At 41.0% G+C, this 16,489-nt stretch overlaps 2 protein-coding genes across 8 annotated transcripts in view; both read left to right on the forward strand.

Annotated features, from left to right (window-relative positions):
* Positions 1 to 3,631, forward strand: part of LOC114022549 — a 36,311-nt gene extending 32,680 nt beyond the window's left edge. For 3 of the 4 annotated variants that reach the window (XM_027834658.3, XM_037913938.2, XM_027834655.3), the window contains exon 16: positions 3,446 to 3,631. In XM_027834658.3, coding sequence (XP_027690459.2) covers positions 3,446 to 3,585 — 140 coding nt within the window. In that variant the 3' untranslated portion in view covers positions 3,586 to 3,631. The remainder of the gene's footprint in view (positions 1 to 3,445) is intronic. The other variant, XM_027834656.3, reaches the window with a different exon arrangement.
* Positions 3,632 to 6,082: 2,451 nt separating this feature from the next.
* The window catches only part of UNK (unk zinc finger), a 65,893-nt gene continuing 55,486 nt past the window's right edge, over positions 6,083 to 16,489 (forward strand). The window contains exons 1-2 of one of the 4 annotated variants that reach the window (XM_037913935.2): positions 6,106 to 6,329; positions 10,973 to 11,076. In XM_037913935.2, the coding sequence (XP_037769863.1) occupies positions 11,069 to 11,076 (8 nt within the window). In that variant the 5' untranslated portion in view covers positions 6,106 to 6,329; positions 10,973 to 11,068. Of the gene's footprint in view, positions 6,330 to 10,972; positions 11,077 to 16,489 lie in introns of all 4 variants that reach the window. The other 3 variants (XM_037913934.2, XM_037913932.2, XM_037913937.2) reach the window with 3 other exon arrangements.

Below are 16,489 nucleotides of genomic sequence, written 5' to 3' on the forward strand. Positions count from 1 at the left end.
TTTTGCCAGTTCTTTGGGAACGTTATCTACCACTCCTCTGGTCCTTTCCCAGGCTTTAATTTCATAATAGCACGCACCCGTGTTTTCTCACAGGATTAGTGGCTCAACAGACACCAGCATGACACAAACTTATATACTTTGGTCACGTTAGGCATAGAGATGGAAATAAACTTGAGAAAGTTATTATGAAAGGGATGGGGAGGACCATCGTAGTCAGGGACAACCAGTGAAGAGATGGATGGATGGTGTGCAGCAGATCACTGGAAGGTCAGCTGTTGAGTACTCGAAGTTAACAATGGATCATGAAGGCTTCTGAAAATTCTGCTATGATATCACCGATATTCAGACATAAATAAATTTAGTTATGTACTTACTTTGTAGTAAGTAAGATTGTGTCTGTTTAGAAATGTAACCACCTCAAAGATTATATTTTACTAAATGAAACCATTTCATTACATTTTTAACAACGGATAGGCTAAATCATGCAATCCTTACTTCAATGGGAATTTGAATAGGATAAACAGGATCAGGCCCAAAATGCCTGACAGGGACTATGATATTGTTTTCACATGTACTGTACATAGGGCATAAACTGAACACCTAAAATTGCCTGCTCTATATTGATTCCTGATCACATCTGTATGTCCTGAAAACTGAAATAAAGAATTACATATTCAAATAGATATTGCACCAGGTTTAGCACCCTCCCAATTCACAGATTAAAAACAGAAGTGAGGGTGAAAGGCAGAACCAGTACTGCACAGAAGTTCAGAAAGAGCTCTTTCTAAACATCTAACAAAGCCCCACCACTTCATTACCATCATCCCCATACACTACAGAAGAAGTAAATAAGCCCCTTATGGTCACACAAAGTGGAAAAGCTGCTGGCAGGGATGGCATTTATCCCAAATTCCTCAGGGGACGATCATTGTTGGCAGACCAATTCAAGATTATAAATTAATGGAGAGGTGTGACAGAGTGCTGAGGCTTCACAGATGAGTCAGTACTCTGATCACTGTAGCCTCAATTAATTTCCCCAGTAACAGCTGATTGAGGAAAAAGGGAGGAATGAGCTAATCAGTTGGGGAGGAAGGGTGAGTTAAAGAATTAATTGATCCATCAGATGACAATATTGATAAAAGCCAGGAAAGACTTGTTATGGGGGAGGACAGGGCTCGCTGTGCCCAGATTGAAGGTGATCCAAAGGAAAAGAGATATCTTGTCTTTCCAGGGCCCTGATGAAGGTCCCATAGGGATTAGGATTGTTGTGTTGCACTATATAAGTGTTAGTGGAGGGGACTTGAATAAATTATACAGAGTGGGCACTAAAAGATGAGTCTCTGAGCAGTTCTTAGGTCAGCCAAGGATGGGAAGAGGGCAGACAGGCACCCCATCACAAGAGGGTATTACTGGCCCATCTCTCCCCTATCTTTGAGACCATTCTGCGAAAGGAACAGGCCAGCTTCAGACCTGGACAAAGTTGCTGCGAGCAGGTTTTCACCATTACTAATTACATTGAGGCTGGTTTTCAGTGGAATCTAAAAACTGGAACAGCATTGACAGGTTTATCTGCTGCATACAGTGCAATATGGAGATATAGGCTGTTACTCAAGGCATGAAGCGTCATCAAATGCCATAGCATTATGTGACTCCTGGCCACAATGTTGAGCAACTGTAGATACTATGTTCTCTTGAATGGGCAGATCAGCAAAGCACACACCCTTAATTATGGTCTGTCTCAATGATCCATGTTGACTCCTTCACTATTCAATGTCTACATTAGTGACTTATGCTGAGAACAACACTCTTGTGGTACCATACAAAGACCTCATCACCATTGGTGACCTCCTCAATGCCAGCCTCAGGTTAATGGCAGAATACTTTCAATACTGAAAGCTCTGTCATAATTCCTCCAAAACCTTGGTAATAGTCTTTCACCTAAACAATAAAGCTGCCAAGGAATGACTTAATGTCACCCTTCACAGTGAATGAGTCCAAAACTAGCTCCATCCAATGTACTTGGGTGTAAATTTGGACAGAAGCTTGAATTTTAAATTTCATCTGGTAAAGACATGCAAAAAGGTAAAAGGAAGAACTAGCCATGTCCAAAAACCAACATGGGGTGCTGATGCACACACCTTTCAAACAGCAATGGTAGCACTGATGTACTTGAATGCTGAATAGTGTGCACCAGGCAGGGTGGGCAGCTTATGTACCAAATCTCTGGATATGCAAGCTTAATATCACAATAAAAGTTATAACTGGAACATTAAAATCAACACCCATTCAACGGTTGTCTACTCTGGCACATGTACCCCCACCCAAAATCCTGGAGAGAGACACATACAGCTTGTGAGTACAATTGAATTCATGAAGACCTCCAGAACCTCTTGTAGACATGCCTGAAATCTCACAAGCCTTTTTATGATTTGCCTAAAGCTCTTAAAGCATCCTCATTCAATCCTGAGGCACACTGGGAAGAATTCTGGGATAATGGTAATATCCAAAACCCGACTGACAACCAGACAAAAGAACATCCAGGCTTCAACCTACCTCAGAAACAATGGTCCACGTTGCACCATTTCAGAACATCACATGGCAGATGCCATCATCTCTTACACCTCTGGAAGATGAGAGACAACATAGTGTGACCGTGGACATAAGTTGCAAACTATTGATCACATTGTAAATCAGTATCTGCTTCAATCATTTGTTGGTGGCAACTCATAATTACACCAAGCCACTTCCAAAGCTACCCCACCAGCCCACTAATTTAGATTTGGTTAGCTGAACATTGCTAATCACCTCTCTTGCCATATGCAATAAGAAGTTCTGCACAGATGTGGGTTATACACTAACTCAGACTTGTACTAGTATGATGTGACAGGATCCATCACATGCTGCAGGATAGGGACTGCTGTGGTTTACATATATGCATCCTCTCCACCTAATGTCTTCATCCTCTGTTTAATTTTCCTGTTCTTTGGGGTTTGCACATAAAAAAGTTACTTTTTATGAAAGCAAAATAATTAGATATAAATAAAACTATTTTGCATTCATTTATATAATGGTGGTCTTTTTGTGCTTTCAACAGAGAAGGGATCTTAGTAGCTGAAACTTTGGAACAGGGACCTACTTATACTCCATTCCATCCAAAGCCAAGACTCATGGGCTGCAAGGAGGAGCCCATTTTAATTTGACTCATTGGGTGCTTAGAGACAATGAACATGCTAGCCTTCCAGAAACTCTAGAAGTTCAAACACTCTGTGATGACAACTGAAAAAATCCTTTGCATGTTTTTTTACTGGATGGTACACTATTAACACTGCAGATAAATCCGTGGTTAGTGTTTATTAACAAGAGTTATGTCCTGATTCTAGACTTTTTTTCTGTAATTCTATAATGATGATTGCCCAAGCCTCTAATTATAGAAATACTTTTATAGCTTTTTGTTCTGGTTTAGGACTCAAGAGGAGCTATCCAGCAGTTACAGAAAATGAAACTAAAACTAAAACAAGCTGTGACAGGAAGGCGCATATGCAAAATTCCAAAGATACACGGATCTACTCAGACACATACAGATAATAAAATACAAAGTGCAGACAAAACAAACTTACCAGGTAAAACCTAACTTTTCTGTGTTGCCTTTCATTCAGAGTGTATGTTGGGTTTTCCTAACTGGAGCAAGGAAGAGAACTAGCAGAGGAAACCAGGGTAGTGCCAGGACTAATTGGTCTAGAAAAAGTCAGTCTGTTTGGCTTAAACCAGTGATTTTCAAATGAGGGTGTGTGGAACCACTCCTGGTGGTCCACAGAGCTGGCTGTTCACATGGTGCTGATAATTCCTTGCGTGCAGCTGTAAGTTCCTTTAAAACACGGGTACAAACAGATTAAACATTGACATAATATTACTTTATAAACAAATGTTGTAGCTACTACAGGGATTCTGTGCAATCACAAATGGGAGGGTAGATTGGCTATCCAATAGCACTATGAAAAGTTTAGCTCCCCTGGGTTAAACAGTGCCACAACATGTTAGTCTTCAATGGAGGTGAGTGTGTGTGTGTATATATATAAAACTTTTTATGATTTGAGTATTATTTGATAATCCAACATTTCTCCTTCTACAGGCTAATCACTTACTGTGATTTATTTGTTTATATATTTTGCCTTGTCTACATACAAAATTTGTAACTATACTGATATAGTTAAAGTAGTACAACTCCTACAAGTGTGGACACAGTTATACTGTATAAGATACTTATACATTTGATCTTATTCCTGTAAATGTAGGATAATGAGCTCTTAAACTGTATCAGCATAACTGTGTCCACACTAGGCATTGTAGCAGTGTAACTATTTAGGTAAAAAAAAAAATCACACCCCTAAGGTCAAGTTTACATTCAAAAGTTAAGTCAACCCAACTGCGTCACTCAGGGGTGTGAAAAATCTGCACCCCAACGACCTAGTTAAATCAAGCTAACCACTGGTGTAGACAGTGTTAGGTCGACAAGAGAATTATTGACTGTTGGGGAGGTGGATTAACTACTGCAAGGGGAATACCCCTACCCTCTCTGAAGTGAGTGACTATGCTGAAGTGCAGCTGTACTGCAGTAGCATTTTAAGTGTAGACATTACCTAACCAAAATAGTTATACGGATACAAAAACTGTGTAGACCAGGCCTAAGAGTTTAATATTAACATTGTTTAATCTGTGCGTAGTGGCCAAGTTAAAATGAAAGGTGTTCCTCCCATAAATCCTTGTGCTCTTTCCCTCTCTTCCCCAACTCTAAATAGCCCAGTGGGTTTAATAATTATGTGTTGAGCCTGAGATATCAAAATTCTGTGTACAAAGGCTTACATCATCTCCCCATGGAAGAAGATAATTTACACGCAAAACTCTGCAAAGTTCCTGAGGAAATGTTCCTTTCGGGAGAGGTTTTTTCTCCCTTGGAAGGCATGAAAGGTGTGTACAATAACCCAACATTGATACAGAATCTGGGGTTAGCTATAAAGAGGCAGCTTCTCCATACAACTCTCTCCATCCTTCTCAAATGGAGTGTGCTGTTATTTATTCATTGCCTATTTTTGGACCTTTTCTGCCTTGTGGGGTAAGGTAAGCAGTACAGAGAAGGGAAATGTAGAAATTAACACTACAGAATCCAGCAGAATGTCATGCAGAAGCTGAATGTCTGTCTTTTGTTTGTAAGTAGGGGAGGGAGAGAAAATGAAGCTGTATACAGAAAATACCCCCCTAATCCTCTGCAAACCAACTCATCCATGACCTTCACAAAAGCCGTGTGTACCAAAACATACACTATTCACAAAGGTCTTTCTCTCAATTTACTGTAGGAAAAAAAGTCAACTGTTGTCAGGACAATACTTAAGGACCATGTTTGTTACAAAGTCTACTGTTTAAAAAATCAGTAGATTACAAGGTATTACAGCAATGGCATGTCTCCCCACATCCTATTTTATCATAACTTGGAATAATTATATTTTTATTTTTTTATAACTTAGATGGATAACGTCTATTTTAAAGCTTTTTTTTTCAATTTAGAGCTATCTAAATTTTCACCGTTGTGGGAAATCATGGGGTTAATTAAAAAAAGTTGTAAACATCACATGTGAAAATATACACTGTAAAGAGCCTTGAATCAAACTCTGATAAGTTCTCAAGCAGCATTTTCTTACTTTGCCTATGTATACATTCTTATTATTGAAAATATTTTTTTCACTGGTTTGTGTAGGTGGGTGTGCACAGTGAACTCTACATTTACCAATGACCTTTCTAACCACAACCCTCCCTTATCTGGGCTGTGGTTACAGGTCTGAATCTCTAGTGTATGCACCCCACTTAATCTCCAGTACTTCCATGTCCCCAGTGAACTACCAGCTCTTTCCCCTGCCTCCAGGAGGTGCAGAGCTAGGCTTCCCAGGGGCAGCAGAACTACAACTTCCATCAAGCCCCTCGCTGAAGGAAGTCCAGGGCAATGTCCGCACAGTGCCCCTGGGAGTTGTAGTTCTACAGGCCGGAAGCCCCGCCAAGCTGTGTCCCGGGTTGGTGGAGTTTGCGCGAGCGCCCGGCCTACAAATCCCATCATGCTTTGCGCACCGGGGCGGTAATGGCGGCGGCGGCGCCTGCGCATTGCGGTCTCCGTGCGGACCGCGCAGAGTGAATAATAAAGTCTCCTCGGCGGTAGCGGCGGCGGAGGGAACGGAAGGCAGGAGCATGTCGAAGGGCCCGGTGGCGAGCGGCCCCCCTGCGGCCGGGCCAGCGGCCCCCGCCAGCGCGCTGCAGGCGCAGCCCGAGAAACCGCAGCACTACACGTACGTAGCGAGAACACCCGCCGCCGCCGCCCTCCGCCCGGCGCCCGCCCGCGCGCCACACACGCCTGACGTCAGCGGGCAGCGTGCGGCACGCGCGCACGGAGACCAACAGCCCGCCCGGCACCGGCTGGAACCGGCCGTGGCCGGCGCGGGCCGGTGGGATCCCGCCTTAGGGGAGGGGGCGGGGCAGGGCAGGGATTGAAGTGACTCACCTTACCCCCACGCGCATACTCCCACACGCACTGACCATGATGCACTGGGGCCTCCCCTCTCTTCCCCCCCCCAGCCTTGCCCCCGGGGTTCTCGGGGTCTCCTTTGTACCCCCTTTATCAGGTTGTTTTTCCCCCCAGTGAGGCTGCCTGGGTCCTTTCCACATGGTGGGGCTGTTGTTGCAGAGTGTGTCACCCCCAGCAGAAGGGTGGGTCACCCCCATTTTGAGTCTGTTTCCCTCCCCCACCCCCTAGCTTCTCTTGGCTGGGTGCATCTGCTCTAATTGGAATACATTGCTCTTCCCCCCACCTCAGGAGGGTGTGTTGGCCCTAAGGCCTGAGCACATCAGTCCTTCGCCCCCATCCTTGGTGTGGGTGACTGTTGTGTTGAGCATGTCCGTCCATGTGTTGTGCCTCCCCTGCTTCACAAACACATTCATGACAAATAATGCTTGGACAGGTCACATGCCCAGCAACTAGGGACAGGCCCCCATGGCAGGTCATATATTCACATATGGACCTGTGAAGGAGACATCACTAGGGGTTTTCTCACACGCCCATAAGGAAAACATTTAGAAGGTCTAGGTTCCCACCCCCATCAGAGAACTGTCATTACACCTTTCTATGGAAATACCAGAAGGCCATGTTGCACACACATACCCCTGAGGGAAACCTTACTAGAGCACGTCACGTGCGGAATTCCTCACTAGAACGTATCTCGCCCGCATGCCCCGAAGGAACTATCACTTGAATGTTTTGCACGTGCACATGTGGGAAAGATCACTGGTGTGTCACAGCCCCATCCATATGTGGCAAATGTTACACAAGTGTCTCCTTCTCTTCAAGGAGCTATGGCAGAGTATGTTACTCTTCCTCCTTCCCCCCATGCTCCCATTACACTGAAGCATGACTCCTCCATGAAAGAAATATTGCTAGTGTGTAGCATCCCTCACTAGAGTGTGTTTCTCCGTGTGGGAATTCTTGCTGGAGCATGTTTCCCCAAGAATACAAAAATATCGTTAGTGTGCTGTTCAGTGCTCCTGGCCAGTGGTGTTCCCTTGGCGGCTGAAGTATACAGGTTGGAAGCGGTGGCAATAAAGTTCATTTTTCTTTTTTAAATAGGAAGAAGATGGAAGGGTTAAGTGGCGGGAGCATCATGGTGAGGGGAGGGTTGGTGATGGGGGCAGTGAGGGTAGAAATAACTGGCAGTTCTTGGACCTCCTCTAAAAATATTAGACTGGAACTGTGCCCTGTGAAGAAAATATCCCTGAATTGTGTCACCCTTCTCCTTAGGGTGCATCGGCTTCTAGAAGGAAAAATCATGAGAACAAATTACCCATATCACTAGTGTGTGTAATGGTGGACTTTTTCTTGCTAGAAAATAATAGTTTGCATTTCTGTAGCTCCTTTTATTCACTGAACCTAATGTGTTTTACAAGCACTGTATCACACAACACTCACGCCTGTTACACGGGAGTAAATTTAGGTATACCAGGGTTAAGTAATCTGCCTGCAAGAAATCACAAAGTCAATCTGTAACAGATCTGGGAATAGAATTTAGGAGTCCTAACTCACAGTCACCTCCAATAACCACTAATCTCAATTTCCCAACTGTAGTCTTCAGGGCACTTGCTGGGTGATTTACAGAGAGCTGCTTGGCCATATTGTGCTGGCTCTCCATATTACCAGCCACTTCAACAGATGTAGATCTTAGAATCTTTTGAATATACTGCAAATAAAGAGAATCTAGCTTAGCTCTCTCTGTTAGGACCACAGCTACAAAGGTGGAGGAGAGGAAACAGGAGCTGTTCTTGGGGACTGAAGGTCACCAGTGGGAGTGAAACTATCAGTCATGAGTGGGAGGGGAATGTCCGCATGAAAAAGAAATTAGGTAGCTAGATGGTTATGTCTGATATAGCATGGGGAGAAGCAGACCACATGGTTCTTAAGCATACCCACAAAAGTAGGGGAAAAGGGAACAAGTCAGCAAGAAATCACATGCAGTGGAAGAGAAACCAGGCAACAGGAAAATTGGAGGGGAGAGGAGAAGGGGACCAAGTGGTAGAGAAGAATGGGGAAGGGGAATGGAAACAACAAAATAGAGAAAAATTTGTGTGATTAACTTTTTTCAAAGAGGACAAAAACACTTGCATGAAAGGCAGCTAAAAATATTTCTATATATCCATGAAAGCAATTGCTGTAGTTACCACAGGAATGTTGAGGTGACCTGCATGCTTGCAGGATGAGAAGGGAAGTGTGTGTGAAACTACCTCTTAAGATGTGATTCGTACTATAAGAAGCTTGAAAATTTATAAACTAGAGCACATCACGTCATAAACTCTTTTTATAATATATGGGAACCTATTTTGATTGCTCTTTGTTATGTGAACATGCTATAACATTTAAATCTCTCATTGCACTTTTTTTGTTCTTTTTGGTTTTGTTTCAGTAAAAGGACGTTATGGTCACAAATTGTAAATTCAAATAGAATTAATTATCCACATCCTGTGCTGTCCTCTGGGAATGGGGGCGATACAGGAAATCTCTGTCTTAAAGAATTTTGGTTGTGTTTATTAGGAAATGTTCCGATTTCCTTATTGGTATTTTCTCAAATGTTGGCAATATTGATATGTAATCTAATTTACTTTGAACTGTGGTTCCATATCTGGAATGGAGCTCCTCTTTATTTGCTCTAGAACAACAGCAAAAGGAAACATGAAACAACAATTGTTGCTAATACACACCTTTTGCTCTGCTCCTTTTGTTAGTTGACCAAGAGCCTTATAAAATCTTAGCTTTGACATTAGTGGCAATTGTAACATGTAGCTGGAAGTGAAGTACATTAGTATATTGTTACATGTGCCAACGTTCCCTATTTGAGTGAGAGATCTCATGGTTTTCCCCTGGGGATTTATTTTCTTATTCAAATCTCTTAATTTTGGAAATTGCAGAATTCAGATGAATAGTAATTTTAGAAGTACCCCACTGTTTTTAAGTTCTCTCTGGGTTTATTGAATTAGCCGATGGTTCCTTGTGATCCTGCTTTAATTGCAAGAGTACGGTGATGTCATTAAGATACCCAAACAAGGCTTCAGGTTTCTGCAGGCTGGCTGGATGTGTTGTTACAATGAAGTGTTTCTTGTAACATCTTTGTTGGTCAGGCTTTAGGTTACCATTAACAGAAGGAAAAATACTTTTCATGTGTTCTGCCAAACCTCAATCAAATATTTTAAATAGTTTATGGAAATACCTGTGTGTTTTGCATTATTTCACATTGTTTCTTATGTTTAACTGGTATAATTATCGTCTTAGATACCCAGATATCTGCAAATCAGAATAGAGGCTGGGTTCGAAGAAACTAAAGCAAGTGATCAATTGTGTTAGAAAACCAATCGTCATGTAGTGAAGATTTTGTTTTGACTTAGTCAGCCTAGTCCATCTGGATGTTATTGAGCTCTGTTTAACTGTGTGATAAGGGTTGTGGACTTGTTTATCCCTCTTGTGAAGTCCAGAAGAGTGAAAATGGAGTGATACTTTCTTCTGCACATGTTCTCACCTGAGTGTCAGATTGTTTGAGAACTTTGCAGAAAGCCAAACATTCAGATGTGGGTGAGATTTGATGAGACTCGTGAATGTATCCATTCTAGTGTGCTCACATTTATTTTGAACAGTAACCCCTTTTCCCATCCTACTCCCCCAAGAGAACACCTTGGTTCAGGCCCAGGTGATCTAAATATTTTCTAGCTGAGTTATAAACCCTTTGGGGCATAGATTGTAGGTATATTTTCACTGCAGAGTTAACACACATTATCTACACTTGAGGTACTCCTTTCAAGTTAGCCTTGATCAAGTGCAGCACTGGAAAATAACACTGCTGTGTTATTTTGTGCTATGGACAAGCTGCTCTGTCCATACTGGGGCTGCACTCGCTTGTGAGTGACACTAAGACTTCTGGGAGCATATACCATGTTTCTTATTACTAAGTAAGCTGATTGCACTATGAATTGTTTTGCAGTGTATTGTGGGAGAACGAGTCTGCCCTTCCTGGGCTCACAAGGGAATTGGGGGAAGGCACTAGCTGGATAACTAGCACCACTCAAGGAATGCTAGCCTGCATCCGCTTTGCATACCGGTTGTGTGAGAAGTTAATGCCTACATTAAAAGCATCACTGCACTCGATTTAACGGTTTTTATATATGGATGGGAGTTGAGTTAGGTGCAACCAAGACATGCCCGGTGCTTTTGCATGTATTTGCACAGTGCCCAGCACAATGGGTTCCCAATGGGTGCTACTGTTATATAAATATTATATCATAATAAGAAATCTGATCCCACTATTTTTATGTGGGTTTGGAATTCCTTTGAACAGCTTAGCAAACAATCTTATGTTTATATTCTTACTGATAAATAATCACATTTTCATTTTTTTACAAGCATGCCATTGAAATAATTTTTTGAAAAAAAGTCTGAAGTGTTTGCGGTGCCTGAGCCCTTAAGATTTAAGACCACAACTCTTATCAATGGGCAGAGATGACCAGGTGAATATGCTGTGTAAATAGTTCTGACTTTATATGCACAAACTGTCTGTTTCTGAAAATATGATTAAAAATCAACAGTGCGTTAGATTTATACTTTCAGTGAAGTTATTACCTGCAGTGGACTTCACACCCTTTAGTCTTCTCCTATAAGTGGGTCTTCTTTTTAAGTCACCCTTTTAGTATGACCAGAAATGTTCTTTACTTATAAGCAGTTTGTTTAAAATTGTTTAATTTTATTTTTTTCAAAAGTTACCTTTTATACTCTTAAAACAAACAGATCTCTAAAAATAATAAATGATTGGCCTAATTCAGTTCTGTTATACTGATTACTCCCTTTAAATCAATACAGTTACTTTGGATTTATGCTTGTGTAACAGCAGAATTTGGCCACATTTAAAAAGAGACAGGTACATTTTAAAGACAGCTTGCAACTCACTAATAACTCTTGAGATACCTGGAAGAAACCAAAATACCTATTGTTATAAAATTTAAAACAAGGAACTACTACACTCTGCTGTATTGTGTTGTCTGTAAATGTCTGTTTACATTATTGGGCAAGTACAGGCTGGTTTATTGGCTGACTGAACCGCCTTGAAAGCAATTCCATCATGTATTGTTATTAGGAAGTGTGAACTGTAACAGGGAGGTGAAAATGTGAAGTACTGGAGCAGTTGCAAGAAATGTAGCATTCACAATGTATGTTTACTATAGAAAATGGTTACAGAGACAAGCTGGAAACCAGTAGTTTCTTGACCGTATACTCACAGACTTTCAATATAATTAGGTGGTTTTGGTTTGTTTGTTTGTTTTTGGGGTGGGGGAATGTTTAATGTTTTAGGCCTTCTTGATCCTGCATTGGGATTGAAGTCATTGGGCCTCCATGCAGGGCAGAGGTTCCCAAACTTGGTTAGCGGCTTGTTCAGAGTAAGCCCCTGGCGGGCCACGAGATGCTTTGTTTACGGTTTTGCTGTTCCCGGCCAGTGGGAGGTGCGGGAAGTGGCGCCATCACTTTGGCTGGGAATGGCAAACTATGGCCACTGGGAGTCGCGAGCAGCCGTATCTCTGGACTGTCAGGTAAACAAAGCATCTCGCAGCCCACCAGGGGCTTACCCTGAACAAGCCGCGAACCAAGTTTGGGAACCCCTGATGCAGGGGAACTTCTGTGTCTTGCTGAGCTCCATTGATTTATGCTTTACTTGTATGCAGCTCCATTGACTTAAAACACAATATGTGATTGGGGCCTTTGTTTGGAAGACTATAGTTTTCAGAAGATTGACTGATCAATTTTGTCCTTTTGGAAGTCATGTCAACATCTCAGAATTGTCAGAGAGTTCACATCATGGTGACCATTGTGTAGAATATGAACTAGTGCTGTGCAGATGACGGAAGTTCCATTTCAGAAAGGATTTCAAGATGTTTAAACTTGGCTTCATTCCGAATAGGAATGAAAACTGAAAATTTTGAAATTCTCCATGAAGGAAAATTCTGGGGAAAAAAAAATTGTTTTGGGTTGATCAAAGCATTTTGTTTTGACAAAATTAAAATATTGTTTTTCATTTCTATTTCAGTTTTTTTTTACTTTTCTATTATATAATGCAAATGTAAAAATTAGAAAAAAAAAGTTGTGAAACTCAAAAAAAAAAAAAAAAAGTTTCATTAAAAAAATGTCAAAACAGGACGTTTTGACATTGCCAGGACTTTTGTTTTCAGTTTTCTTCCAAAATTAAATTCCAGCAAAATTGGCTCGATTTCAAGAAGCTTTTCAGTTTCAACAGGACTGTGTATTCAGATGGAAATGGTTCTATCAATGTTTTTCTGACCAGCTCTAGTACAGAATTACTCTTCTTATTATACCCCTTGTAGAGTGAAGGCCAACTTTTATTGTAAAGTTTTGCTCATTCTGAATTGTGTGTGTATCTCTCCAGCAAACGTAATCCCCCAGCATTTTAGAAAACTTGATAATACTTCAGTCTGCTCTTGGTTCTATGTATGCCATCAACTAACTTCCAGTCAGAATGTTTCTCTGTATAGACTTTTGACTTAACCTGGCCAGTTTTTAATCCTAGGCAATACAAAATCTTTTCAAGACTAGCTTCCCAAAAGCAATTTTATGTGGGCATGTAATAGTAGCTTCATAAATTAAGATTTTTCAAAGAAACTAGCTGGAATATGTATGTAAATTATAGAAAGCCACAGGGCAGATTTTTAAAGGAGTTCTTGCCAATTGGAGCAATAATGTTCAAATTATTTCTTTAAATTAATTTTCTAATGCACAGTTGTATATAAACAGGACATATTGACATCCAAGTCACATTGAAACCATTGGCACCCTAATCTGTAGTGCTTTAGGTGCATGTATTCACAAAATGCTCCGTGCAGTCCTGCTCCTGCTTCACACGCACAGATCCCATCAACTAGAACTCCATCCTCTAGTCCCAATCTGAATTCATGTCTGATTCCTATCCTAGCAGACTATGGAAGATATGGAATTTCCTAACTGCCTTGCCCTGTTCCCTTCTTAGGAACTTGTTTTTGTTTTCAGGTATCAGGAGAGGTGGGGAGGTTGCTACAGTCTGGTACTTTCCCAAACTTTCTTTGTGTACTTGAACAGTACTAAAATAGTTAACACTGTTGACATTTAAAGTATCACAGTCAGAGTTAACATCCCCTGGAAATGAAAAGGAGCAATTTACACTTTTCTTAGCGCTGTGGTTTCAAGCTGTCTTCTGGCTTTTGCAGACATCACTGCCTCACTTGGTTCACATTTCTAAGATTATTTTTGCAACAATAAAAGCTCTAGTCTTAATTTGTTTTTTAAAAAGAAGAAATCATAAAATCTGAAGCACAGTGGTGCAGATAAAAGTATTGGTTTACTGAGCAACAGCAAAGTGGCCTAGTTTTAACCTTTTTGAAAAGAGTCACAGATCACCAAAAACTATTGAATAGAATGCGCTTTTTACTGGTACCTGTAGGATAGGAACCTACACAAGTTTCAGGAAGGAGCTTCTTAGAGCCCTGCAAAAACCTAGGGCCAGCGCTTGATATCGTGATGAGCAAAACTACTAACAAAATTTTGTAGAGCTCACTGGTTTATTAAGATTATAATTAATGGGTTTATTTTTCAGTCCTTTTGTGCCCATAACTCCCATTAAGGTCAGTAGGCATTACACACATACAGAGGGGAGAATAGATTCCCAAGATAGTACCTGATGATTAATTACAAAAGAATCTGAATTTATTATGAAGTCAAGATTATTTTACTGGTTGGTTCTTTTTCTTTTTGATCCAGCTATATTACATACTAAAGACGGCTGTCCATCAATCCATATCCATACACTAGAAGAGCTGTCTTTTCTTGCAACATTCAAAGGACTGTGAGATATCGGTAAAAGCACTTGGATTACCATCACAACAGAGAAAACCCTGGGTGAACACTCTAGAGCAGTGGTACACAATCTTTGCAGCATAAAATACCACACTGGCAACTTTCAATGATCATGAGGCCACACCTAATTTGCATATACATTTATATACTATTTTAATCTGAAATAAATGCAAACTTTTGTTATCGAGTGCTGAAAGTATCCACTATGCTTTATAAAAACACAAAGTATGATTTGTGGGTTGCAGGGAAAGGAATATCAATTGAAAGACTGGCACTGCTTCTCTAAAACCATCTTATTGATGTCTGGCTTTATCTTTGTGTTGGCTATGTGTGATACAAAATGCAGGTTCATATCTGATAGGTAATCACAATGTTTTGATTGAAATTCACAGTAGAAAATATCTGTTCCCAACTGTACACCCGTCCAAAGAAGCTACCACAAATCTGACATTCAGCAGGCTACATTTCCTTCACAAAACTCGGATTAGACTGGATTGGAGCATTGTAAATCAATCATTTCTTGTGGAGCTTTTATGCTCTTCTGGTTCAGTTGAGTATGATCTGGTCTGCAAACAATTTATAAATTATCTATCTATTTTGTTTGGGAGGGAGTCTCTGAATCATTGGCCAAAATACTCTTGAAGATTCTTTGTCTGTTCATCATAGGGATGATTACTGGTCTTGTATTTCTTGAGAATTTGTTGGTAAATTAGAGAGTGAGAAAGGTTGGTGTACTTACTGTAAATGTCTGTAAAATAGTTTGTAGCTGAAAACTAGTCTGTGCTTTGCCACAGCTCAGTAATAAGTATCTGAAAACAATATTTATTTGAGGTGGCCTCTGCAAATTCCCACATGTGGGATGCTGAGCTTTGGAACTTTTGGAAAGCAGAAGAAGTGACATAGTGGTTAACACACTTGTGCCTAGCCTATACCAGCTATGTTGGTGCTAAACCAGTAGTGGGAGAATTGCTGTGTAGAAAGATATATTGGAGCCAGGGATCATGATTTACACAACACAGACCTATATGGTCTTTTTCAGCTGGTCTTTACTAGACCTTTTTACCTTGAACAAATTGATTTAGTACCTGAAGTTAACTGGTAATATGTTTATGAAGGCCAGTAGGCACTCCCCACGTTTGATCCAGGCTACAAATATTTAGGGAAAGAACAAACATCTGTAGTCTGGATCCAATTAACTTGAGGTAAAAAATAGTCCAGTGTAAACACACCTTTAACAACCATACTAGAGGAGCATGTTAGCTGGATATTTCTGCTAAACCATCAGCAGTAAAATAGTTAATGATGTTGACATTTAAACTGGTGTGCAGATATCATGATGATAAGCAAGAGATAAACTCTAGATAGATAAAAGTTTTGTGATTAAGTTTCAGAGTTTACCCATCGTTGAGATGAACAGGTGCCATTCAGACCTCAACTAGAGGAGATGTCTTCAGTATTGGCCAGGTTTTCACCAAGAGCTGGTCTACACTGAAAATTTACATTGGCATAGCTACATCTTATACCCCTGAGAGATATAGTTAAGCCAATTTAAGTCCCCATATAGACAGTGCTAGTTGACGGAAGAATTCTTCCATCAACCTAACTATCGCCCTCAGCAAGGTGGATTACCTTTACAGACCGGAGAACCCTTCCTGTTGCTGTAGCAAGGGCTTGTCAACACTTAAACGCTACAGCAACCCAGCTGCGCCATTGCAGCTGGACTGCTGTAGCACTTCAGTGTAGCCACTAGCTACACTGACGGGAGGCGTTCTCCCGTTGGCATAGGTAATCCACTTCGCCAAGAGTTAGTAGCTAGGTCAATGTAAAAATTCTTCCATCCACCTGGTGCTGTCTACGTGGGGACTTAGGTTGGTTTAACTGCACTGGACAGGAGCATGGATTTTTCAGATCCCGACTGCCATAACTAAGCTGACCTAATTTTCTAGTGTAGACCAGGCCTTACTGTCCAGTTCATAGGCTCAAAAGGGTCCCAAAGCATCTGTGACATTTCAGCTAAACGTTCTGCAG

The sequence above is a fragment of the Chelonia mydas genome, chromosome 14 (assembly GCF_015237465.2).
Source record: "Chelonia mydas isolate rCheMyd1 chromosome 14, rCheMyd1.pri.v2, whole genome shotgun sequence".
In the NCBI taxonomy this organism is placed as follows: domain Eukaryota; kingdom Metazoa; phylum Chordata; order Testudines; family Cheloniidae; genus Chelonia; species Chelonia mydas.